Source organism: Simochromis diagramma, unplaced genomic scaffold, assembly GCF_900408965.1.
Source record: "Simochromis diagramma unplaced genomic scaffold, fSimDia1.1 OVJJ01000676.1, whole genome shotgun sequence".
NCBI classification, from domain to species: domain Eukaryota; kingdom Metazoa; phylum Chordata; class Actinopteri; order Cichliformes; family Cichlidae; genus Simochromis; species Simochromis diagramma.
In genome coordinates this window covers 1,791,020-1,815,340 of record NW_024387466.1, presented here as the reverse complement: position 1 = coordinate 1,815,340, position 24,321 = coordinate 1,791,020, and the positions used below count along the sequence as shown (strand labels likewise).

The 24,321-nt window shown below is 38.6% G+C and overlaps 1 protein-coding gene across 5 annotated transcripts in view; it reads right to left on the bottom strand.

The window, feature by feature from the left end:
• Window positions 1-6,032: 6,032 nt before the first annotated feature.
• Window positions 6,033-24,321, bottom strand: part of LOC120723293 (roundabout homolog 1-like) — a 94,863-nt gene continuing 76,574 nt past the window's right edge. For 3 of the 5 annotated variants that reach the window (XM_040014661.1, XM_040014662.1, XM_040014666.1), the window contains 24 exons: window positions 22,104-22,112; window positions 21,740-21,864; window positions 21,470-21,641; window positions 18,063-18,268; window positions 17,890-17,971; window positions 17,648-17,816; window positions 17,365-17,531; window positions 17,143-17,264; window positions 16,241-16,475; window positions 15,986-16,107; window positions 15,646-15,817; window positions 15,115-15,312; window positions 14,442-14,468; window positions 13,857-13,896; window positions 13,511-13,665; window positions 13,002-13,361; window positions 12,785-12,904; window positions 12,559-12,694; window positions 10,176-10,328; window positions 9,638-10,083; window positions 8,839-8,979; window positions 8,524-8,745; window positions 8,187-8,341; window positions 6,033-7,998 (listed from right to left, as the gene is read on the bottom strand). In XM_040014661.1, coding sequence (XP_039870595.1) covers window positions 7,984-7,998; window positions 8,187-8,341; window positions 8,524-8,745; window positions 8,839-8,979; window positions 9,638-10,083; window positions 10,176-10,328; window positions 12,559-12,694; window positions 12,785-12,904; window positions 13,002-13,361; window positions 13,511-13,665; window positions 13,857-13,896; window positions 14,442-14,468; window positions 15,115-15,312; window positions 15,646-15,817; window positions 15,986-16,107; window positions 16,241-16,475; window positions 17,143-17,264; window positions 17,365-17,531; window positions 17,648-17,816; window positions 17,890-17,971; window positions 18,063-18,268; window positions 21,470-21,641; window positions 21,740-21,864; window positions 22,104-22,112 — 3,749 coding nt within the window. In that variant the 3' untranslated portion in view covers window positions 6,033-7,983. The remainder of the gene's footprint in view (window positions 7,999-8,186; window positions 8,342-8,523; window positions 8,746-8,838; window positions 8,980-9,637; window positions 10,084-10,175; window positions 10,329-12,558; window positions 12,695-12,784; window positions 12,905-13,001; window positions 13,362-13,510; window positions 13,666-13,856; window positions 13,897-14,441; window positions 14,469-15,114; window positions 15,313-15,645; window positions 15,818-15,985; window positions 16,108-16,240; window positions 16,476-17,142; window positions 17,265-17,364; window positions 17,532-17,647; window positions 17,817-17,889; window positions 17,972-18,062; window positions 18,269-21,469; window positions 21,642-21,739; window positions 21,865-22,103; window positions 22,113-24,321) is intronic. The other 2 variants (XM_040014663.1, XM_040014665.1) reach the window with 1 other exon arrangement.

Below are 24,321 nucleotides of genomic sequence, written 5' to 3'. Positions count from 1 at the left end.
TATTTCACCGCCGCGAAGCTAATCGATGTATTCATCACCTCAGGGCTTCTTTCCCACAACAGTGTTTTCTGCACATCCTCAATAAACTCCATTATACTGAAAATCCTGTTGCCTGAATGACTGCACGTACGTGTTTGAGAGGCCAACCACCAATGACAACACAACAAATTAAAATTCAACCTTTGAAGTTGATAAGAGGAGAAAACTGATCATCTAACTGAGATACAGTTGCGGTTCAACTGTTAGTTCAGAAGCGACATTTTTATTTGCAGCACAGCACTCAGCCATACTGCCTCTATAGATCTGTCCTCTTATAAAGAGTTGTTCAGAGTTGACAGCCATCAGTTTCATTTTTTTTCTGTCAGCCTCTGTGCAATTTTGCCACATTTGCCCTAGCTGTCATGGCTGCCTCTTTGTCAACAGATTGCAGAGAATCTGCTCGATAAACAGAGCAAAATTGAAAATGAAACTTGGCAGCTCACACACATACATGCACAGGCACACACGCATGCACATCCAGTATCTTAGAAACCAAGGCAAACACTTGAATAACCCACTGTAGACAGTTGTCCTTGGGGGGGAAAAAATGAAAGCAGTCATTCATGGTGCTAAGAAATAATTTTTAGAGAAGGAAGCAGAATTACTCAGAGAACTTAATCTTGTCCTGAATTCAATGTAGTTACAATCAAAGTACTGAAATTATTAATGGAAAGGTTTTTTATTGCATGAATGACTTGATAAAATTATGTAAGTGTGTTCATTTAAATAGGGCCTGTTTGTTTAGAAATGGTTATATAATCATCACCTTAGAGGTGAAGCTGTGCTTTCTCATAAATATATTACTAACACAGACAGTTTAAAAAGTGGATGTAACTGCAGTGATGTCACCCATTTGTTTCTGAAGCCTCTAGATGAGCAAAACCACACTGGTTGTAAAACCAAACATGTGATAAGGAAGGGCTAATGATTTGTGACCGACAACCAATTAGCCAATAAGAGGGCTGTTTCATACCAAAGATAATCACTTACAAAACAGATAAAACAATTGAGTGGTACCATAAATTCACCAGGAAAGTGTTTACAAAGATAATGTATGAAATACATTTTCCCATAAACCTGTCTTTTTGCAACTACACACAATTGCTATCAGGTGTCTTTTGGATAGAATGCAGGTTAAGGTACTCCACTGGCTTTTTTGACTGTGTTTAATACTATCTATGACTAAGTTTAGTTCATATTTTTTTTAAACGCTATTGGAGAATTGGGATGGACATTACCTTCTGACTAGTGTTACCTGTCATATCGCTCAAGCTTTTCAAGAAATCCAACTGTAAATGAAGCCAACCTTTATGTACATATTGGACACATAATATCATCTCATGGTTTTATTGAAGGAAGGTTTTATTTACACATGAAGTGGTTCATTAAACCTTGAAAAGTAAAAGCACAATATTTGGACTGTTTTCAAACATGTTTTTCTCTTCTCAGAAAACGGAATATGTTCTGTTATTCTTCCATGCATTTAGTTGCCCGCTTCTTATCGTGTCCTGTGCAAAATCAATGTCTATAACTTTGTTTATGGCATATTGCAATGCATAAAGGTTTCCAAGAATGCTACTCAACTGAATGGCTATTTGTGCCACTTAACTAAAAGAAGTCTAATGGGGTCAGCAGAGTTCAGCTTGTATTAAGGAGCAGATGGTAATGCAAACTGAGGTACATTTTATAGAGGAACATTTTGAGCTAATATGTATTACTAACTCCACAATGTGTCAGTATGGATTTCTTGCAAATTTTGAGTCTTTTTCTTTTGTAATGTAGCAAATGAATGTGTAGAGTGCTGTAAATTGTAGCCACAAGTAAATGGTTCATGTTATCATGACAGAGATTATGTAATTTGAGTCAAGGGTGTTGTCCAACAAGTCCTCTAACTGAATGATAGATAACTTTTCAGGGCACTTGTAAAATAAAACTTGGATGATGGTGACTGTAGATTGAAACCCACCAAGGTCTTTACATTGCGTTTTTTGCACAAAATGTTTCAGCTGTGTTGTGTTAAAGCAAGAGCAGGATGAAGCAGGGACTTCAGTGCAATGTGCAGCCCTATTTACAAGGTCAAGAGAACATCCATTCATCCCCCTACCCTTGGCATTCTGTGTACATTCTGAACACCAAATTGCAAGAGTTGGTAAACAGCCAAACAGAGAGATTAATTGTTTCTAGGTTGAGTGGAGCAATGGACTGCAAGAGATGAAGGTTTAATTAATGAAAAAGGCTTTAATTATTAAGATTATGTTGGCTCCTAGTCTCCTCTTGGCAATCGGTTGACCGTGTGTCAAAAATCAAGAAATTAATGAACTTCGAATATATTGAATGAAAATCCGAATATATTAAATGGAAGTCTGAATATATGGAATGAAAACTGACGTTAGAGAGGCTCTGGCACCATCTTGTGTTTTAGATGTTAGATAAATATTTTAGCATCTGATGTCGCTACAAGAAGTAGCACTATGAATAAGTCAGCATAGATTCAGCATTCCTAAGTAATGAAGACATAATTCTATGGAAAATGTCTATACTACTAGTATACAGATCATGTAATTTAGGTACTGCTTCATCATACAAGACTGAATGTACTGAACCTTTGTCTGACTTTTAGCATTTAGATAGATAGATAGATAGTCCAATTTCCTTCTATATATTTGAAGAACTGAAATCCCTCTAAAACATTTGTTAAACAGTTGACTAATATTCGATTTTCAATGTAGGGTGAGAAAAATGATCATTCTTAGCTTGCTAAGAGTTCTGGTGAAGTGAGTGGTGTTGAAGACGCTTGCACAATTTTTGGTACTTACATGGATAATCAAACTCTAAGGTGAGGTGTCATATTGAAATATCTGGGCAGAAGTTAAATAGCTTAGTCTAAAACAAAATGACATAAATAAATTTCTTACACAGTTTAAAGGTTGCTTTGAGTATTGCTGTGGCTCAGTCATGAAACTCCTGAATGTCATTTCAGCAAAGCAAAAGGGCAGCTACAGAATCTCAGGTGATCATTGCAAAGGGCTTAAAGCAGTATGTACTCTGGAGGATAATCATGTGCTTGTCCAGCACACATGAAAAGGTCATTATTCTGCTATGTTTATAAATTTCTCATCATCACCAGTGTTGGGAAGGTTACTTTTAAAATGTATTCTACTACAGATTACAGAATACATGCCCCAAAATGTATTTTGTAACGTAGCCGTTATGTTACTCAATGAGAGTGACGTATTCTGAATACTTTGGATTACTTAATATATTATCATGCTGTTTACAACTACATGAATGTACTATTGCTGTGTGATTTATTACTTTTACTGAAGGTTATTTGCCATACCAATACCAACTAGATTTGAAATCTTAATATAAAATGAGTAACAGTAGGTTGACATTAGGTAAGGCTGCACTTTTTGCAGCGATCTTGTATAGAAAACTATTCCGTACCTGTAAAACAGGTTCGGGGCTCCGAACCGTAAAAGCGTAAAACCGTAAAGGGACCTCTGGCTAATACGTTGGGTTCCATGTTGGGCTCGTAGCTGAAAACTAGCTTTACTTTGTTGTCTGGGTCAACTTTGCGAGAGACAGAGAGAGGTGTTGAAAGGCTGCTCCAATGGAACTTATTGTTCCGGAGGAAAACACGAACACAGTGTACAGTCGAGTCTTAATAGCTTACTTACAACTGGACTCGTCAGTCACTCTTTTTGGCTGCAGTGGTTATGATTATATTTACATGCTTCCATTTCCCGTTTCTGGTTGGTGCCAACTTGTACTTTTCTACTCTTTTTCTCCCTCCCTGGCTCACAGACACATAACGGGTATGGCAGTCCATTCTCCCTGCAGCACAGACTACACTGCCCATGAGGTTACATTCTTTAGGGCTATGCCTGTAACACTCTGCCTATTGCCTTCATATTAAATAATTTTTGTGAATAATTTGTAAAAATATTTCTTCACGTCATTCTGCAGGCCGCAAGTAGAGGTGACATGGGCCGCGAAATTGAGACACAGACATCAGAGCCTCTTAATGCGTGTTTTGTTTGGGTTTCCACCGGCGTGGAAACTAAAAATAGAGAGGGCATAGCCTAGCATTTGAAACAGGGAAATACAGCCCTGTAATCCGTTCATTTCATCAAAGTAACTGTATTCTAAATACTACCTTTTAAAATGGTAACGGAATACAGTTACTCATATTTTGTAACGGCGGTACATGTATTCCGTTACTCCCCAACACTGATCATCACTATAGTGGAATTAATCACAGTAATTATTTGTGGGTGACATACCACTTACTGTGTCAGTCCAGGGAGAGTTGACATATGAAATAGCAATTTTTTAAAATTATTTCACATGGTTTTACTCCTCTGTTGCTTAAGGTTTATATGATGTTAATTAAAATGTATATCCCATCACACAATCTCAGTTTCTCTTCTTGTGTTTCCTAATTTACCTCACCTTACAATCACAAACCAGGATGGATTTACTGTAGCTGTACTGCAAAGTGCACAACATAAACTGAGTAATATCTGTAAATCAAAAACCAAAAACCAAAAAAACTAATTAACGACCTACCTACCAAATACAAAAATATGACCTAAAGTACATTTGACGACATGTTCATAATAGCTAATGTTGCAGATATCATGAACTAATTGTGATTAGGCATTTTCTTTAGAAAGTGGAGTTTCTTTTCAGTTTCTTGAGCTGTGTCTGACAAAGTGAAGCAGGCTAATAGGTTTCAAAAAGTAGCACATCATGCCACAATCTAAAGAAACTCAACAAACAGGTAAGGAACAATGCCATTTATATCTATCAGCTTAGAAAGAGTTAGAAAGTTATTTCTAAGGCTTTGAAACTCTTGAAAATCACAGTGATGGCAAAAACATGGAACTTTTCAGGAATGACCAGATTACCAAAATGACTTCAAGAGGCTATCACCTACTCATCCAGGAGGCCAGAAAGAACCCACAACAACTTCTAAAGAACCCCAGGTCTCACTTGCTTCAGTTAAGGTAAGAATTTTTGACTCCACAATAAGAAAGAGACTGGAAAAATGGCACCCATAGGAAGAGAGTTCCAGATATCAATGCTGACCAAAAAGAAACAAAGTCACATCTCACATTTCTTAAAAATAACATCCCGTGATCCCAAAGACTTTTGCGAAAACATCTGTGGACTGATGAGACAGAGGTTGAACTTTTTGGAAGATCTCTCTTCCAGTAAACTTTTTTTTAAACTAACACAGCATTTCATAAAATGAACAGTCAAACATGCTGCTGGTGGTGTGATGGCCCATGGCTGCTTTGCTGCTTCAGGGCCTGGACAACTTGCCATAATTGATTGAACCATGAATTTTGCTGTCCACCAGAAAGTCCTGAAGAAGAATGTCCAACAAAACATGAACAAAATGACCAAACAAACAAATGAAGATTTTTATATGCCGTATTCAAAGGTTGGACTCATATGTAATTGCGATCCTTCGTGAGCATAAACATGAGCATAAACTTTCATACTTGAAAAACCTCCAATGTGGCTGACTTCCCTTTCTTCAAATTTTGCAAAGCAGAGTGGACTAAAGTTCCTCCCCTGCAATGTGACTTTCAATTAGTAGGTTTAAGCAACTACTTTTTCTCTCATGGCCAGGTAAGTTTGGATACCTTCTTTTTTTCATTAAGAAATTAAGTCATTTTAAAAACTGCATTTTTTATTTACTTGTGTTATCTCTGTCTAATTTTAACATTTGTTTGATGATCTGAAATGTATAAGTGTGAAATATATGCAAAAAACTAAATCGGGATTCAGGCAAATACTTTTTCAGAGGACTGTATGTCATATAACTTGAACTTCTTGAGCACTGGGGAAACATTCAGGATTTTGTGTTTTCTGTATTTTCAGACAAAAGCTGAAAAAAGGACAAGTTCACATCATTGTTTTATTTCCATCCTCTCCTCTTGTCTTCTCTTGTATTTTTGTTTGTTCTACATGTTTTTTTCTTCTAATTTCCCGTTTTATGTTGACATAGTGTTCTGTTGTGTGTAGTTTGAGCTTTGCTTTGTTCATTTCCCTCCATTGTCCTTGCCTGTCATGAATTCTTTTTACCAACGGTCAGCTCATTCCGTTGTCTCACTGTGTAATTAGCTCCCTCTCAGTGTCTGTATAGTCCTGTGTTTCCTTTTATAAGGTCCTGTTCCCTGGTTGTTTCCACTGGGTAATGTCATCATTCTTTTCCACCTTGTAGATTGTCTAATGGTTGGACTTTTGATTTCATTGATAAAGGCTACTGTCTGTATGCATGTTGCATCCTACCCTTGTCTTCAGCATTGGGGTTGTCATCTCACATTAAGAAACATACATTTCAAGGACAAAGTTTGTTAACTTTTGAAAAAAGATGCAAAAAATGTGGGTAAATGTCATGGTGTGTACAGTGGCCAGATTTAGCCATATATATTCTTCATGAGGTGATAACGATTGTCTCCTTTAAAACTGGAAAGTGGAATAAATATTGTCAGTATTGTGTTAGTAAATGAACTACTACCTTATTTCTTGTCGCTTAATGAACAGCAATATTTATTTGAAGAGAGTAGTTAAAGTGACATATTTGTTCCATATTTAACTTACAGAATAGAGCTGGACAATATGACTAAACTCTAGAACATATAAACAGTAAAATGATTGTTTTTGTTTTTTTTAAATATGATTTTTTTTTTTAATATAAATGTTATTTTTTTACTTGACCTTACTTAAATGGACTTTCAACATTTGTTTGGCTACATATGACCCGTTTAACATTTTAGGTAACTGGCTGCCTAGTTCCCAAAAAGTTCAGCTCTGTTCATCTGGACAAAACTTTTTTCAGTGGGAGAAATGTTTTGTCACTCATTCAAGCGACTTCTTCAGTCTAGTTCTGGACTGATAACAGTTTGGTTGGCTTGTAGTTGGATATCACTGACTGTTGTAGTCACTGTGGTTTCAAGCAGCCCAGGTATTTCAAATTACAATATATGAATTAACATCAGTAAGCGAGTCACATATTGTATTTTGGCAAACTGGCATGTTGTCCAGCTCTACACCATAAGTTGGCCAGGGTCAGGGGAACAGAGGAGTAGATAGAATTAATTCAGTGAAGAGAAACAATAAATGAAACCAGTCCGTGAACAAACTTTCATCATCCCAGTGGGAGGACAAAGCAGTCATGGTGTTAAGTAAAACCTCCTACAGGTGAATCTGCATGCAATTCTCTCAGTACACACAACAGATAGTTCAGATCTGAATGAAAACAGCTGAAATGTACGCAACTGAATGCACAATCACAATCAACAATCAGCATGATGAAATGATCAGCAAGACTCAAAAAACGTGTTTTCTGTAGGACTGAAAATTCATATAGCAATGACTTAGAATAAAATTATGTGATTGTGCTTTTTTAACCAAAGTAGGACAAATAATACAAAGACAACATATACATCACTTAGAAAACATTAACACTGTTATATAAAATTTGAATTTGAAGCACTTCTGTGGCAGTAAACAATTTACAAGATGGCAGGTAATGACTGTATATCAATTATAGCAAAGTAACAAGACAACTGACAAACAAAGATCATACTGGACCGCATCAAGCAGTCATTGTGGACAATACTTTTGTAGACACTCACAACCGCCATCAAATGTGCATTTATATTACTAGAGCCAGCCTCCAACAGGTCAGTGTCCTGGAGTCTGGTCAGCAAAAGAAAGCAAACAATAAACAGTGCATCAAATAAAAGTCTAGTTACTTAAAGATGAGAGCACTTTTTTCCTTTTTTTCCAACACTTAATGAGAAATCTGACTTTTAAAAAAACTTATATTGTGCAGTATTTTTGGAGTCTTTTCCACTTTTTTAAAGGTTGTAGTCCTTTCTCTGAAGCAACAATAGGATATTCCTGTTGAGCTCACATTGCTTCTTAGCTTTTCAGGAACTGTGGAAACAAAACAGCATTAGTCTCATTCCTCTTTTTGTTTTTCCTACACACACACATACACATGAATACATACATATATATATATATATATATATATATATATATATATATATATATATATATATATATATATACACACACACACACACACACATGCAAAGTGTTAGCTACACATTTTCATGTACCTCTTCCACCTGTCCCAAAGGTGCCACCTGTCCACCCTGTTTAGTCCTTGAGTCTCCAGATGATGCAAATTTGGATGAATTAGACTCATTTGGCACTGTCTGAGTTTGTCCTGATGGGAAAGAGGGACGACTGTACAGAAGAATGTCCCCAAATTCTTGAAAAAGAGAAAATCAATCAATTAAAGAGTCAGTCAATTAATTAATTAATCACACATCCAATGGCCTAAAATGATAAGAGACAAAAAAGATCACATAAAATAATAAAATGCAAAAAATCTCCATTATAATTTGGGTGTAAATTTAAGTTTCAAAATGAGCAACATTATCCATATAGTACCAGAGTGCTGTCGGTTTTTGCTGCTCCCTTTTCCTGCTAATGGAATCTTGTGATTCTCCTGGCTCTCTCTTTCCTCAACTGTAGCCTCTTTGACCCTGTGAGTCCCAGTGCTGCCTCGTCTACCCCGGGCCTCCCCAGGGCCCATCCGAGGCAGCGTGGCCCCCCTCACTTTATAGTCACCATGGGACATCTGGCTGGTGAAATCCAGAGGCATACAAGTGTCTGTGGAAAGAGCAGTGCACAGAATTTTAAATATTGCAATCATTAAGAGACACAGTATGCAACAGCAAAACTTATCCGTGGGTCTTTCTTTACCATCACTGAAGACGTCTTTGGGTTGGTAACCCTGTGGAGCAGATTGGTTCTGTTTATGTCGCCTGGGCCTTTTATGTGTTATTGCAGGACTCATGTTGCTATCTGTGGACATGGGACTGCTGGGTCGCTGCTGTCGCCGCCCTAAATCATCCCATGGACATAGATAGCACAGATTAACATATAACATATGGTAAACTTACAGTTATTATTGTAATTGTAAAAGCGCTTTGAGGGCCCCGAAAAGCGCTCTATAAATGCAATCCATTATTATTATAATTGGAAGAGAATTTGACTTTTGTTTTTGTCTCTATGATAATAATAATAGTTATGCCAAAACACCTCCACCAGCTTCTTTCTGTGAGTAATACAGCTCTACATTTTCTGCAAAAGTTGAACAGTTTGGCTATTTCAAATGTTCTTTAATGAGGTCTGAGGTTGTCAGTCATCCAGGTTAGGGTGGTGCTTGGATTTTTTTGGGACTTCTTTTTTGCTAGTGAAACCAAAAAGATCAAAATACTTAAAATAAACCCTTTCATATAGAATTATGTTAGTTTGTCTAATTTTGAGCCTTTAAAAATAATGGGCTACATATAAAAGTTAGTGAAATACTGCATGAATTGCACGTTGAGACACACACACGTAAATACCAGATTATTTTTCATTTAAATAAGCCAGAGATTGCTGCCACTCCTCCTCAGCTTGTGCTTTGAGGATTTTGATAGTTAGTATGGCTAGTATGTGTGTCTTAATCCAAATACTTATGGACTGAACTGTATTAACTCCCCATATGCTTCCTCACCTGACTCCTCTGGGTATCTGCACATGCGCAGGCCAACAATATCCCGCGATGAGGCTACTGCCTGGTTGAAATCTCCATCTGTAAAGAAGGATCCTTCTGAAGTGCTGACCACACTGGACCTGCCTGATGAGATGTTGTCCTCAGATGCTGAGCCCCAGCTGTTAACCATAGACCCTGTGACTGATCTGTCCAGATCTCCAGTGCTGGAGGCCGGGGTCTGGTCCAGTCCATGCAGCAGCTGCTTGTGTGGGGACTGGTGGTGCAGCTGGTGTTTGTGCTTCTCGTGGTTGTGGTCTTGGCTGTAATGACTTTCAGTGAGCTCTGTATCTGTTTCCTCCTCCAAATCTTCATCATTCTCTTCCTGTCCATCAGTACCCACGCAGAGCGGTATTGAGCTGTAGGTATGTGTTGGGGAAAGAGGGCGAGGGTTGCTTGTGACGTGTTGACTGTAAAACGAATTTAAAAATCTGTCAAATTCTGTCATGACAATAGTTTTATTTTAATAAATGTATGTACGTTGAATTTGGTCGTGGGTTACCTGAGATGTTCTGCTGGATTGTGTAGGCCATTAGTCAGGTCTCCCTGTGATGGTGTGATAGGTGGGTGATTATAAGATACTTCAGTAGAGGATGAGACTGGCCCTCTAACTGGTGGAGTTGGACAGCCTTCAGTTCTCTCTTCTGGATTAAAACTGATAAAAAAAGAATAGCTGACATAATCAAATGGCTAAAGAAGTCCAACCATTTGCCAAAGTCCTGGCATATTAGTCACAATTCATTAGATATTAATGCAAAGCCCTCAGTGCATCATCAACACTTTCCATCAAAGAAAAATACAGAACATACAGAAGTGAACTAAAAGCACAATTTAATTGCCCAATTGTGACAGATCAAATTATCCACAACAGCAACTGGTGCCTTAAGGTCCTTGGGCAAACCAGTGGTTTGCAAAATGCATGGCAACTTTTTTTTCATTAAACATGTCATAATGTAATTCCAGTTATATAATCCTGCTCTAATAGTAAACTAATTGTCAGACAATGCCATAAATGTGAATATTGTAATTGGTTTGGCTGTTATAATGAGACCGTGTTTTGTCCTGCGCCAGGGGGTGGGGGGTCAGTGAAGAATAACTAAAAGTAATAATATTTTTGCACAAAGAAGTGCATGTTTTCTAGCAGCTTGAAATGCACTACTTTATGTAAGGCTGTGGTCAGACGTTTATATCCACTCATCATAGCTATGAATGTCATGGTAATCTGGGGCTTTTTAATTATTTCTTTAAGGTGCTCTATGCCTATGTGTATAACATACATTTTTTTACAGTTTAAAAAAAAAAAAAAAGATTTTTCTGCACAAATTTTAATTTATTTTGGATTTTTTCTAATCTAATCCACACTGGGCCTTATCCACAAGGGACACAATTTTGAAACGTATACATTTACGCATTTATTAAACTGTGCTAAAGATTTTAGAATGTCTTTTAACTAGCCCAGGCCTACTAACTTTTTGTTAGTGATCATGATTGACTTCAACCCGTAGTTTCTCTTTGCCGTATTATAAACAATTTGTCTGACAGCACTATTTTGGATTGACCAATATTCGGAACAATAGGAAAGTCAAAGGACCTTAGTGAAGATCTAAGAAGGAGAGAACTGTTGAGTTCAAGTTGGACAGGTACCTTGGAACCATTTCTAATAAACTGCAGATTTCCAGATTATCAGTTTAAACAATTGTATGTAAGTACTAGTTATTCAATGTGTCACCACTTTGCCAAAGGTCTGGAAGAAGGTTCAAACTGTCACACTTAGATGTGAGTAAATAAGTTAGGATGTTAAGAAGAATACAGGAACCACCAAGGCTCAAGCTTGCTATGAACAGAAAGCTACTGCAACACCAGCATCACTGTCCACAACTTTTAGATGGTCTGAGAAAAAACCACCTACTCCAAAATCAGCACATTTAAGCTTGGCTGAACTTAATAGTTGTGCACTTGGAAAAGCCATATACCTTGTGGAGAAATATTTTATAGTCAGATGAGACATAGATTGAGTTATTTGGCCACAATGACAAGAGTTATGTTTGGAGAAATAAAGGTGAGGCTTTCAAATCTAAGACCACTGTACTAACTGCACAGCATGGTGTTGGTGACGTCATGCTCAAGGGCTGTTTTGAACCCAGTGGCAGTGGTACATTGCACAAAGTGAATGGAATAGTGACGAAAGAGGACTACCTCTATATTTTTCAGCTTTACCTCAACTCAACAGATAGATGACTTGAACTTGGGCAAAGTTGGGTGTTCCAACACGACAATGATCCCAAATACACTTTAAAACTGGTTTTGGAGTGGATAAAGTAGGTTATAATTAAGCTTCTGGAATGGTTTTCCCAACACCCCAACCTCGACTATGCTTAAAAGCTGGGCCTGATCAGGAAACCTATCAATTTAAATGAACTCTACCAATTCTTTGAAAGAGAATGGTCAAAATGAGTGGTCAAATATCCACCTAGAATGATGCAAAAAGCTTGTTGGTGGCTATCAAAAGCATCTGGCTGAGGGCAAATTGCTAAGGGACATTTAACCAAATATTAATTTGGATGTATGTATATATCTGACCCTGTAAATATACTATTATCCTTTTGTGGATTACAGAAAAACCCAAAATGAATTAAAATTTGTAAAGCTAATTCTTGTTTTCTTTAATCGTTAAAGATGTACGATGTACAACCCTTCCACCTTGGAAAAAGAACAGTTAAAAGAAAGATGTTGTTAGAATCCCAAAATTACCATCGCATTCATGCCCATGATGAGCCTATGTAAACTTCTAATTGCTTCCATATTGCTTTTGGCAACTGAAGGGGATATGCTAATCTGTCTATCAGCATGTGCTGTGTAGAAATACAAGTATCTTTTCCTCCTACCTTCTTTCCATGGGAAGGCTATATTCATCACAGTCCCAGGCATTAGCATGAGGAGGAGATAGGGCTTCTCCCCAGCTTACTGCATTATGTTTTGGGATCTTTGGGACCCGTATTCCCTTCTTTTGATTTTGACTCCCTGAGAAATGAAAAATAAACATCAAGATAAACAAAGTCCTGCGGTTTGCCTCATTAATATTAAACAGTACAGACTAGATGTTGGCTTCACCTGAGGTGCTGTTGCTGCCTCTGTCTGAACTGTGGTGTGAGCCACCTGTGCTGTGATCTCGGGTCTGGTTGTAGGGGATAGCTTTAGGATGAATCATTCCTTCTCCTCCTTGCAAATGATCTGAAGACAAAGCAGAAGGAAAAAAATATACCTGTATTTCTTTTTTTCTTTTTTTTTATAAAAATAGTGTAAAACATATCAAGGTGGTCTTCCCTACCATTACTTTTTTGTTCAGTCAAGTTGTATTGCATCTGTGCTGCCATCTCCTTTGGTATTGGAGGCAAATTGGGGGGCTGTTTCCAGCAGGGTATATCCAGAGGCTCTGCTATTGAGCCGCCAGAGGCTGCCTTATTCTTAATGCTGGCCTGAATGAGCTGTGTGGTGGCATATGGAATAGGCTCATATGTGGCTGCTGAATCCCCTCCTGGACTTGCATAGCACAAGTTGGAGTTGTTGAATGTTTTAATCTCATTGAGTTTGTTGGAGAGATTCACATCAGTGTATATGGCTGTCTCAGACCCAAGCTGTCCCTCCTGTTTGTTTTCTGGGTGGTTTCCATAGTTGGCTATGCAGTCGGCTGAGTACGTGAAACAAAGCAGCACATGAGCATGCAAGAACACAAATTTTAGCACAGCTACAAGGTGTATGATTTCTATTACTTGAGCAATATGTATCTAAGCTTGTAACAGAGCTAAATTAAGTCTGAGTTTGTGAGACTGCACTCACCTGGTCGGCTGTATGTTGTCATGTTACTGTCACTAGTGCCATTGCCATTATTGCAGCAGTTGATGCTACAGTCCTTATGATTGGCACATGCATTTGGCCAACTGTCTGGTAGCCACAGCTGGTTTAGGGGTTCACCCATGCTGAGAAGGCCAGGTCTGCAACAAGGAGGATCACAGAGGTGTCAATCACAACCTGTCACCTTCATAAATGAGTAATGAGTGAGCATGGACTGGGTGCCTTACGGTACATTTAAAGCAAGAAGACACCTCCCCCTAGTGGTTCCACTGTGCAAGTGCATTTCGTTTATTATTTTTTTATTCAACACAAAGGGACAAAAATACCTCACCTGCCAGCACTGCATACTGATTCTCCTCTTTGATATGCAACTGCAAAGAGAAAGAGGAAAACATTCAGCCTTGATGAGCTGTCAAAAAGATGAAGCGCTAAAGGCAGAAAAAAACATGAAAGAAGTCTAAGCAAAAAAAGAAAAAGAAAAATTAAAGCAAAAAGTCTACATGCTTCTATCCATGGGGTGTATAGTTTGTGTCTGGTTTCTGCGTCTGTTAAACTGTCTAGTTTAATTTGCATGAAGACACCACAAATAATTGTCTGTTCCTTTACACATCTCAGCACAGCACAACTTCACAATGGATTTAGTAACACTTGTTCGCAGTTTCTCCAGTAGTAAAATGTCATATAAAAGATATTAATCTTGTATGACAGATTCCATATTTTAAAAATTATAAACAAATGAACTTAACCTAAGCCAATGCACTTGGTCCAATGGGACAAGTACATTGTTGCAATGTGTCCATACAACATATGTTTCTCTCCATTGTTCTATGAAACAAATGTTATATGAATAAACATATCCAATCATTTGCCACATAAAATCTAACATGTATTAGCAGCTAAAGCACATAGTACATACCTGTAGGTGTAAAGGTGAATGAGGGAACTGAAGGAACAAACGACAAGAGAAATCAGTTTTACTCTTTTGTAACTTAGTTACTTTAGTATCTAAATTATTAGATACTACCATAGTACATTATAACATTGCAGACCTTTGTATGCAACCTCTGCTGTGTGATGGGCATCTCCTCATGTAAAAGTTTAAGGTGTACAAGTATTTTAATAACCACATGCCACCTGTGTTAGTGCTGCCTCTGACACAAGTGCCCAGAAGAAGGTTAATAAGGGTGACAGGCGACCCAGGAGACAGGGAAGAAATATCAGCAATATTGTAGCACACATGGTAATGGCAGTTTGACAGGCCAGTGGCTCCAAGAACTGTGCTATGTTGAGGAAATGGCACTCTACAAATAAGCAATTAAAGGTCAGCCTTTGAATGTCTGCAAATGCAAATTTGTTTCTGAAGTCTTTGTGTCCGACCGTTTGATGTGATCTGCTTATCAGCCACAGAAAATATTCCTTAATATCACTGAAAGGACAATTGATGATCAGTGTGGTGGTAACATGTCATGGCTTGATCCCTTCTACAGTCCTAAAAGTCTTCAAATGTAGGCACATTTGGCCCATATAGATGTGAAATTGATATTTACATCTACTACTGTACAGTAAGGACATAGGGAAAAGGCACACACCCTTGCGGATGCCAGTGTATGTGCTGCTGAGGCCGCTTCTTTTCTTGCGGTGACGGTACAGCCACACGCTGAAAATCATGAGAACCAACCAGCAGGTGGCGCCAATGCCAGCGATAAATGCGGGCTGCTTCACCACATCTGAGATCTGGGACAATGTGTCTCTTTCCTCGCTGATATCCATCATCTGGCCTGCAGAGTCTGAGCAGTAAAAACAAAAGGAGAAGGTTCAAACATATATTGCCACACATGCATATGTACAGAAAATGCAGAAAGTATAACTGAACCCTTTAGTATGTTAAAAAAAAAAAAGTTAAAGGGCCCAAAGAGAGAAAGGCATTGCTTAAACATAAAAAATGTGAATCTAACCATGAATAGATTAAGAACAGCATTATGCTCCATTCAGATTTTTCACTGAACACACAAAGGAGGCTCTGATCAACTGCATTTGGAGGTTTTCTCTAAAACATTCTGATGCTGTGCTCAGACCTGTGGCTTTCTAATTTTAACACTGCATTTTGGCAGAACATTTACCTAACTGAAAGAAAGCAACGTCACTCTGTACTCCAGGTCCAGCACCATTGCTAGCTGCAACCACCACACTGTAGCGAATCCCTGGTGCCAGACTGGAAATGAGCACAGAGAAGGTGGAGCCATCCACTGACTGGTTTATATGGTAGCGACTCTCATTACCCAGGCACCAGATCTGTCGAGAAGAAGGTGAGATGAAGATGAGAGGGCAGTGATTGCCCGAGGGACACACTGAGCACCTTCAGTCTTACAGAGATACAATTTGCATTTTAGTTGCAATACACAGACTCAGAAGGACAAGTACAGGAGTGAGAGAGTGATAGCTGTCTTTTTTTTTAATAACCTTGTATTCCTGAATGAGTCCAGCCTCTTCTGCATTTGGAGGAGGTTTCCAGGAAACGAGAATGGCAGTGCCATTGGCCTCAGTCTTTGTTACTGTCACTCCCTGGGGTGCTCTACTTGGGGCTAAGACAAAGAAGCACACAGTTAATAACGGAGACATTAACAGAGTCGCTGATATTGTATGATGATCATGTACAATGATATTTAAAATCGCTATCTCTTTGGTATTTATAGATAGTCTAAGACAAAACTTCACCTTCTTCCAGTGTCCTGACCACCTTCACCTCACTGTCAGTTCCCTGGAACTCGTCAAAGAAGGGACGCACTTTGAACTCGTAGATGGATCCCTTCTTCAGCTGACTGATCACCACCCCGTCCTCAAGTGGGGCACGTAACTCCTGGACAATCCACTGCCCGTCTGGTTGGCCATGCTCAGCAGACGCCCTGTAGAGAACCTTGTAACCCTGGATGTACGGGGACTGCTGTTCGACCTAACAGAGATAAAAACACGTTAAGATATCAGACCACATGACAATGAGACTCTTTTTGAACACCGGAAACTAAACAAATTCAATTCAAAGGCTCACAATAATATTTGTATGTGAGTTAAACATCTACCAGTTTTAACAGATCTGTTAAAACTCAGTTAATTCAATGTTCCTTTAGGGTGATGCATTTTATCATTTTATCATCTGTGGATTCTCACTATAAATCTCAACATGAAGTCATTTATGGTTTCCATTCAGTAAGGTTCTGGTTAAAATTAAGCCAGCATAGGACTCAGCACTTTCCATTTGAACCACAGTATTACAAAATGGGATACTTTTAAAGTTTTTGTGGAGGCATCCACACAGAAAAATGCATCAGACATTCTTATGTGCTTGGAACAAATTGGCAATGTAGCAGACCAATAAATTTGCATCCCCGTGCTGTGCTTTATTCTCTGCTAATAAATGCTGGGAAACTGGACAGTCTAGATTCTCAGTCAAGAATCCCTAAATTAAAAGGTTTGCCAGCACCAATAATCTTTATTTTAACATCCTGACCCCTTGGTTTTCATATCATTTGTTAAATCTGTCCACATGTTTAAAAACAAACAAACAAGACAATTATTTTTTGCTGTAGTTACATTAACTTCAAGCCAGTCGCTTCGCTTACCGTCCACTGCACTCTGACAGCGGAAGACGAAAGGACAGTTGGCGTGCGCAGGTGGATAACAACATCTGCCAGTTCTCTCTGGATGTGACGATGATCCACTCCCTGCATAGTGGCAGTGCTGTCTGTGTGTACCAAAGGAAGGACAGAAGCATAAAATTTCAGTGTGTTTGTGGCTAAGCTGGCATTTAAAAGCTTAAAAACTAATGGAAAATCCAGACTGACCCTGTGTTCTGATGGAGTCAGAGATTGGACTGGGGTCACTCAGGCCATAGGAATTCACTGCTCTGACCATAAAGAGGTATACAGTTCCGGGCTTCAGGTTTCTCAGGACAAAGGTCTGCGCCTTCACATGCTCTGCCAGGGTCACCCATCTGCTGCCTAATGTGTAACTGCAGAGAGTGGCCAAAAATGACAGCACACAAACACAGGGAATATTTTGTCAAGCTTGATCCATGTTAAACAGAATGACTTCGTTAAAACACGTTTGACCCTGCAAGTCTCTAACCTGAATGCCTCAATCAGGTAAGAGGTGGGTGGTGCAGCGCCACTGGGGCCAGATTTCCATGATAGAGTGACAGAGGTACGGCTGATGTCAGTCACCTCAGGTTTAGATGGAGCACTGGGAATCAGGCTAGGGTCTGAGGGATGACCAGACTGGACAACAACTCCAAACTCTGCCAGTGAGACAGCAACAAAATCATGCAAAAGTTAACCTAGCAGGACTTTCTGTATATCTGAATAGCCTACCTTCAACTTGCAAGTACGCTGTTCGGGAAGCCTCTCCATTGGAATTAGAAGCAACGCAGGTGTAGAAACCTGTATCTCCCAGCTAAGGATGGAAGATACAGAGGAGGCAGACATTGACAGGTGGCCTTGGCTCAGTGTGAGTTCTTAGTAAGTGCTGTATTACTATCTACTACCTTAGCATAGTGAATCTTCAGCAATCCTGTTTCTGTTAGCGACATACGGGAGTCCACAGGAGACACCACCACACCATCTTTCTTCCAGTGAACGGCAGGCGTTGGAGTGCCAACACTTTGGCAACCCAGGGTTACTGTGCTGTCTACAGAAACAGTCTGATTGACCGGACCCTGTCTAATGACAGGAGGAGGGTGGTCTGACCCAGCTAGGAAAGAAAAATGGAAAAGTGAATGACTAAACCACAAAATGACATGTATTAATTATAAGATATGTCTCATTGGAAATACACAGTGAAGTCAGTGTCAAAACAGCATGTGGTGTGGTATACATATACATATATACACATACACATATATACATACATACATATATACATATATACGTATATATATATATATACACATATATACATAGATATATATATATATACATATACATATATATATATATATATATATATATATATATATATATATGTATATATATGTGTATATGTATATATACATATATATATACATATATACATATATATATACATATACACATATATATACATATACCTATATATTTATATATACATATATATATACATATACATATACACATATATATATACATATACATATACACATATATATATATATATATAGTATATGTATATATATATATGTGTATATGTAATATATATATATATACATATACACATATATATATACATATACATATACATATACACATATATATATACATATACATATACACATATATATATATATATATATATATATATATATATGGGCAGTGGCTGGGGGACAAGTGAGATCTTAGCTGACATTTTCCCCCTCCAACCCTTTTCTGCATTTTCTTCTCTACAACAATGTCATTGCCAGTGGTATATTACAGAATTTGAGATTAGGAATTCATTTTAATAAAATGTTAAAGTTATAAAGAGAGAGAGAAAAATAAAAATAAGAACTGAGAATAGTTGAGAAAATGAAGGCCTGGGAAAAAAACAAAAGACAGATAAGATGTGGAAGATATTGAGGGGTAAATTGGTAAAGAGGGAGAACAATAAGCTTAGGTGGCTGCGCAGGCAGTGGAGGAAAAAGAAATCAACTTTTCCCCTCCAGCGGAGAGCAACTAATCGTTCATTGGGTTGTAGGTACTGCTGGAGCCGGATCCAATCATGTCGGCAAAGCCCAACTAATAACAGTCTAACTTAGATAACAGACTCTCTCGCTCTCTTACATTTGAAAAAAAAAACCTGGATGGGAGCAGGGGCTCTAGATAAAAAATACAAAAAAAACCTCCGAAAAAGGTGATGGAAGTCTGCCTTGAAAACTGCCAGAGGTAATGTGAACCAGTTATTACCATACAAATGCACTACTCTAAATGGGGATGAGAGGCGTGTGGTAGGATGGATAGAATTTAGGGGAGGGGAGAGTGGAGAGAAAAAAATGTGCAAGTGAGAGTGTAGAGCTGTGCAGACTGCTGGAAAAAATCCTAAAAACACCCATGAACAGCCCACCTCCTTTTTTCTGAATAGACTCTCACTTTCATACTAAGGTGGCTGCAGGACACATTATCGGTATGGGCAGAATACTGTCCACGACAACTGACAGAGCAGCACTGATCCACTCAATGTGTAGATGCATTACCAGTCTGTTCAAAACTGAAGCAATTATTTTCTTTAATGTATTTACGTACATAGAACTCACACAGACGTACAAGTAGTTATTCATCACCACACAGGTGCACAATTACTTGTGTCTGCAATTACTTTTGTAGGCCTCCGAGCACATTCAAATTGCTTTTTAAGGCAATCAGCATAGTTATTTCATCATGTATAGTTTGGATGAGAGTCCCTCAGACCAATTTCTATAAAAACCTCATATACTGAACTCTAGATCTAGAGTACAATAAACCAGTCTGTGCTGTGTTGTGTTAAGGCAAACTAATGATTAATGATGATCAGTGCAGCCATCTTTATTTAGACTATTTACTGCACAATTGCAGGTTAGGAAATGTTTCTTTAAGAGAAGATTTATATAGTATTGTGCAAAAGTCTTGAGTCAAAACACTTTTCTTTATATGTTGCTGGGAAAACCGGAAACACATGAAGCAATTTATTGAAACTTGCAAACATACATAATTCTAATGAGCTAAAATATTTGGCATGAGTACCTTTAGTCTTTAACACAGCCTGAACTCTCTTAGGCAAGCTTTCTTGTAATGTCTTTAAGTAGAGTCTTTACCTTACAATTTAATATATCTTACAATGACTGTTTGGCTCTATGAGCTCTTTTTCTTTGGATGAGAAAAATCTCTTATTTGGATACTGCCTGCCTTTTGTTTTGTTTATTGCCAAGACAATCCCAAGTTCTTCTATCCAGGTATGCTTTTGTTGCATTGGCAGTGTGGTATCATTGTCTTGCTGAAAAATGAAGCTGCTGCCAATCAGACACTGTCCAGATGGTTTTGCATGGTGGATCAAAATCTGATGGTACATATTCTGCATAAGTACATCCATTTTGACAAGATACTTAAACCACGACAGAGCCTCCACCATGTTTTACAGATGGCTGTAAGCACTTCCTGTTGTACTTCTCCCAAGCACCTCCTTCAAATTTGGATTCATCATTGCATCTGTTGCCTCTGATTTTTAGCATGGTTCTCATGTAATTTGTCATAGCTCAGCCTCTTCTCCCTGTTTCCTTTCCTTAAGAACGGCTAGTTGACAGCCACCATTCCACTGAGATCATTTCTGGTGAGGCTTCATCCAAAAGTAGACAGATCAGCTGAAGAGCTAGATGCATCTTTCAGGTCCATTGTCAGGTCTTTGCTGGATTTTTTCCCCCATTTGTGAAAGGACCTGACTTACAGATACTGTTGCTTGAGTTAACAACAAATAAATAAAAATAAACAAATAAGTGTTAATCTGAAAATATAAAACTACTGTGGAAAAGCAACCAACATAAAAAAAAAAACTACTGCTACTACAACTACTGCAGAGGTACTCTTCAAAACCACTTTAAAAAAATGACAAGAAATTCTGACCCCTTGGAAGTAAATATAAAGAACTGAGGACTGGCTCAAAACTTTTGCACAGCGCTGTAAGTACAGACACTCTTTATAGACAGTCACCGCAGAAACCAACTATTCTGAGCCCAACATGTGAACAATATCTCATAAAATCCCTCTCCTGACTGAAGCCAAGGCAAACCACCACACCCATATTACTGCCGTCTGTAGCCAAAACAAAACTGTAGTTTAATTTACCTGCTCAACAAAACAAGACTGCTGCCACAAAGTAGTCCACTTAGCCAAAAGACAAAAGAATGAAGCTGCAAAAGAGCTACATAAAAGTCCCCTCCTCTGCCCTCCATCACCACTTCCTTTTACTCACAGTCTGTAACCTCCAGCAGCGCTTTGGTAATAACGCTGCCAGCGATGTTAAGAGCCTGGCAGCTATAAAAGCCGCCATCATTACGTTGAACATTGGTAATGGTCAAACTGCCCATCTGGGAGACGGACAGCCGGCTAAAGGGCTGCGGTGGCTGGTAGGAGAAGAGAAGACTCTAGAGGGGAGATGAAGATCACAGTTAGCCATTCATTATCTTTATTTACACTGTGCAGTGATTTAGTAGTGTGATGACAGACTAAGGGTCAGTCTCACCTCACTGCCCTCCCTCTGCCAGAAAATAGCAGGCTGCGGGTTGCCAGTAGCCTCACATTGGAAGGTGACCGTCCTGCCCACTGCCACCACCTGGTTCCTGGGACGAATGGCAAAAGCCGGGGGCACTGCAGAAGAAGAGAGGTCCTAATTACCTGTCAGCATTACACATTTTTATCATTCTCAGCATTATAACATTAGTGTGTGTGTGTGAGAAAAGCTTTACATATTTTATTCATTTACCCACACATAACATGAATTACATACTGTAGTGGTGGATGGAATTACAGTGAAGATAGGACAGTGACAGGGACTCATGAGTTCTTGTTGCTGTCTGATGGTGGGTGAGGGATGGACGACAACTTACCAGTATTGACTACAAGGAAAAAAGACACACAAAAAAGCAGTGCAATGAATAATCAGGGTGAATACACACAATGCACACACAATTGCAATGATGCAGGGACAGTTTTAAAAGATTTTTTTTCTACAGTTCATTGAAGGGTTATGAAACTGTAGGCACCTGATCACATGTGCAAGACTTCCAAAATAAACTGTCAAAGAGGTGCTTTGTTATTATTCTGCTTCACCTTGTGGTTGTTCTCTATCTCTTTCCCTTTCTCGCTCTGTCTCTCCGTGGCTGGTTTGTGTATTTCTGTTCATGAGCTTGCAATCATTTAGTTTCTCTGTAGTTCACATCAGGTGTCCAAAGCTACACTTTCTCCCTGTTGGTGCTCCATAAGAGACGACCTGCTTTACTTTAGGAAATGCTCTGTCTGCTTTATGTGATGGTGCTGTGTGGGTAGAGCGTGTAGACAGAAGAACAGCCTTGCTTGCCGTGATTTCACCAGACTGTAATACAAGCTATTTTCACACTGCAAAATAATGCAACAGCGGACATCACATGGACACATGGTAGGTTGAGGTCTATTTAATGTCTGATTGGACTGTTTCTGACATTTGCGCTAACATGCAGAAAGACTGTAGTGTGTGTGTGAAAGCTAGTTGTCTAATTTCTTTTACTGATTTCATTGTTGGTCACGTTAAATGAAAAGATCTTACTTAGGAACTCATTGGCCCCTTCGGTACCCTGCACTGTGCACACTAGGCCAATTCAATAATGCTTCCAGTTATTCTTCATCATTGTGGTTAGTAGCATTTCAAAACTATTATTTCTCTTCTATTTTTATGAAGTGTGATGTATGATGTATTGACCTTTTTTAAAAAAAAATATGATTAGTGTTCTCAAAGGGATCTCAAGTGACACAGGTTACCCCCCCACAATGTCTCGTTAAAGAAATGGAAGAAAAGCACAGATGTTAAAGAGTAAAGCAGGCTGTCTATCCCCAGTTATGTGCAGCAGACTTATTGGCTGTGACGTGTGAAAAACACATGTAATTGCCAGTTTGAGTCAGAGCCAGCCAGCCTAGAGGCATAGTTTAACAGACGTACAATTGGTTAATGAGGACATAAAACTCATAAAGGGTGAGATGCGGATGAAGCATTGTGTCTGGATAGAGGGGAAAAGTAGGAGCTACTGTAAAATTTCCACACTAACAAACATGCATTTGTAGATGGGAAACACTGGAAATCTTAAGATGTCAAAGCTGGATTTATAGTGCAATGAATTGCTTGCTAACCAGCTGCTTTTGGAACTACAGTGCTACACTGCTGTGGATACTGTGGTAAAGCATGGCTTAAGCACCCTCTCTATAAATAGCCATATCTATCCACATCTCTAGAGTAGAGAGAGAGAGAGAAAAGTAGAGAGAGGTAATACAGGCAGAATAAATACATTTTAATTTAGTAATTCCAGAACAATGTCATACTTGGAACTTGTGCAAAATTATTATGACTAAGCTCCTTGGCTTACTACAACTGTTTATAATGGCAATTGTTTAATATCAACCAAATGTTCTAGGTCAGTAAAAATGATTCTGTGGTTAGGGTTGTGACTATGATTTGAGCCATACAGAGGTTGGGCTTTTTTTTTCTTTTCTTCTTTTTTAATATGAATCATGCATTCACTAAAATAACTATCTGTTTAATCTAGTAATACAACATCAAATGCTGTATCCCTGGTCTTTTCCATTGTTTGCCAAATTTAGCTATGCCCCCCCGATGCTCATTTTCTCAGGTTTTTGGAGGAGGAGGAAGACAATGTAATTGGAACCATGTCAGTCCCCAGCATGTAACCAGCTCGTCTTTAATTAAGTCCTACTGTCTTTGCAGTATATGTCACCAACTGCTTCTCTGTATGTGTGTATTTATGCGTACTGGTTTGCATGTGCAACCATGAGAGATATCTCACTGCCTATTTCCTGTCATTGATTTAAGAACTCAAGGGTGTCATTGTGGCATTACAGCTTAGACCAAATTAATTTAGCTCCTGTAGTCACGAACATTTCCTTCTGATGCTCATTTTAGTTTGCACAAACAAACTTTTATTATGCCTTCTTAGCTGTTGTTATATGACCCTCAGGCCTTAAGACAAACACACCCTAGAAACAATTATTCGGTACAAGAAGGCACAATGATGAAAGCGTGGTCATGCTGAACGCCCGGCTGTGTAAAAGTCATTTCTT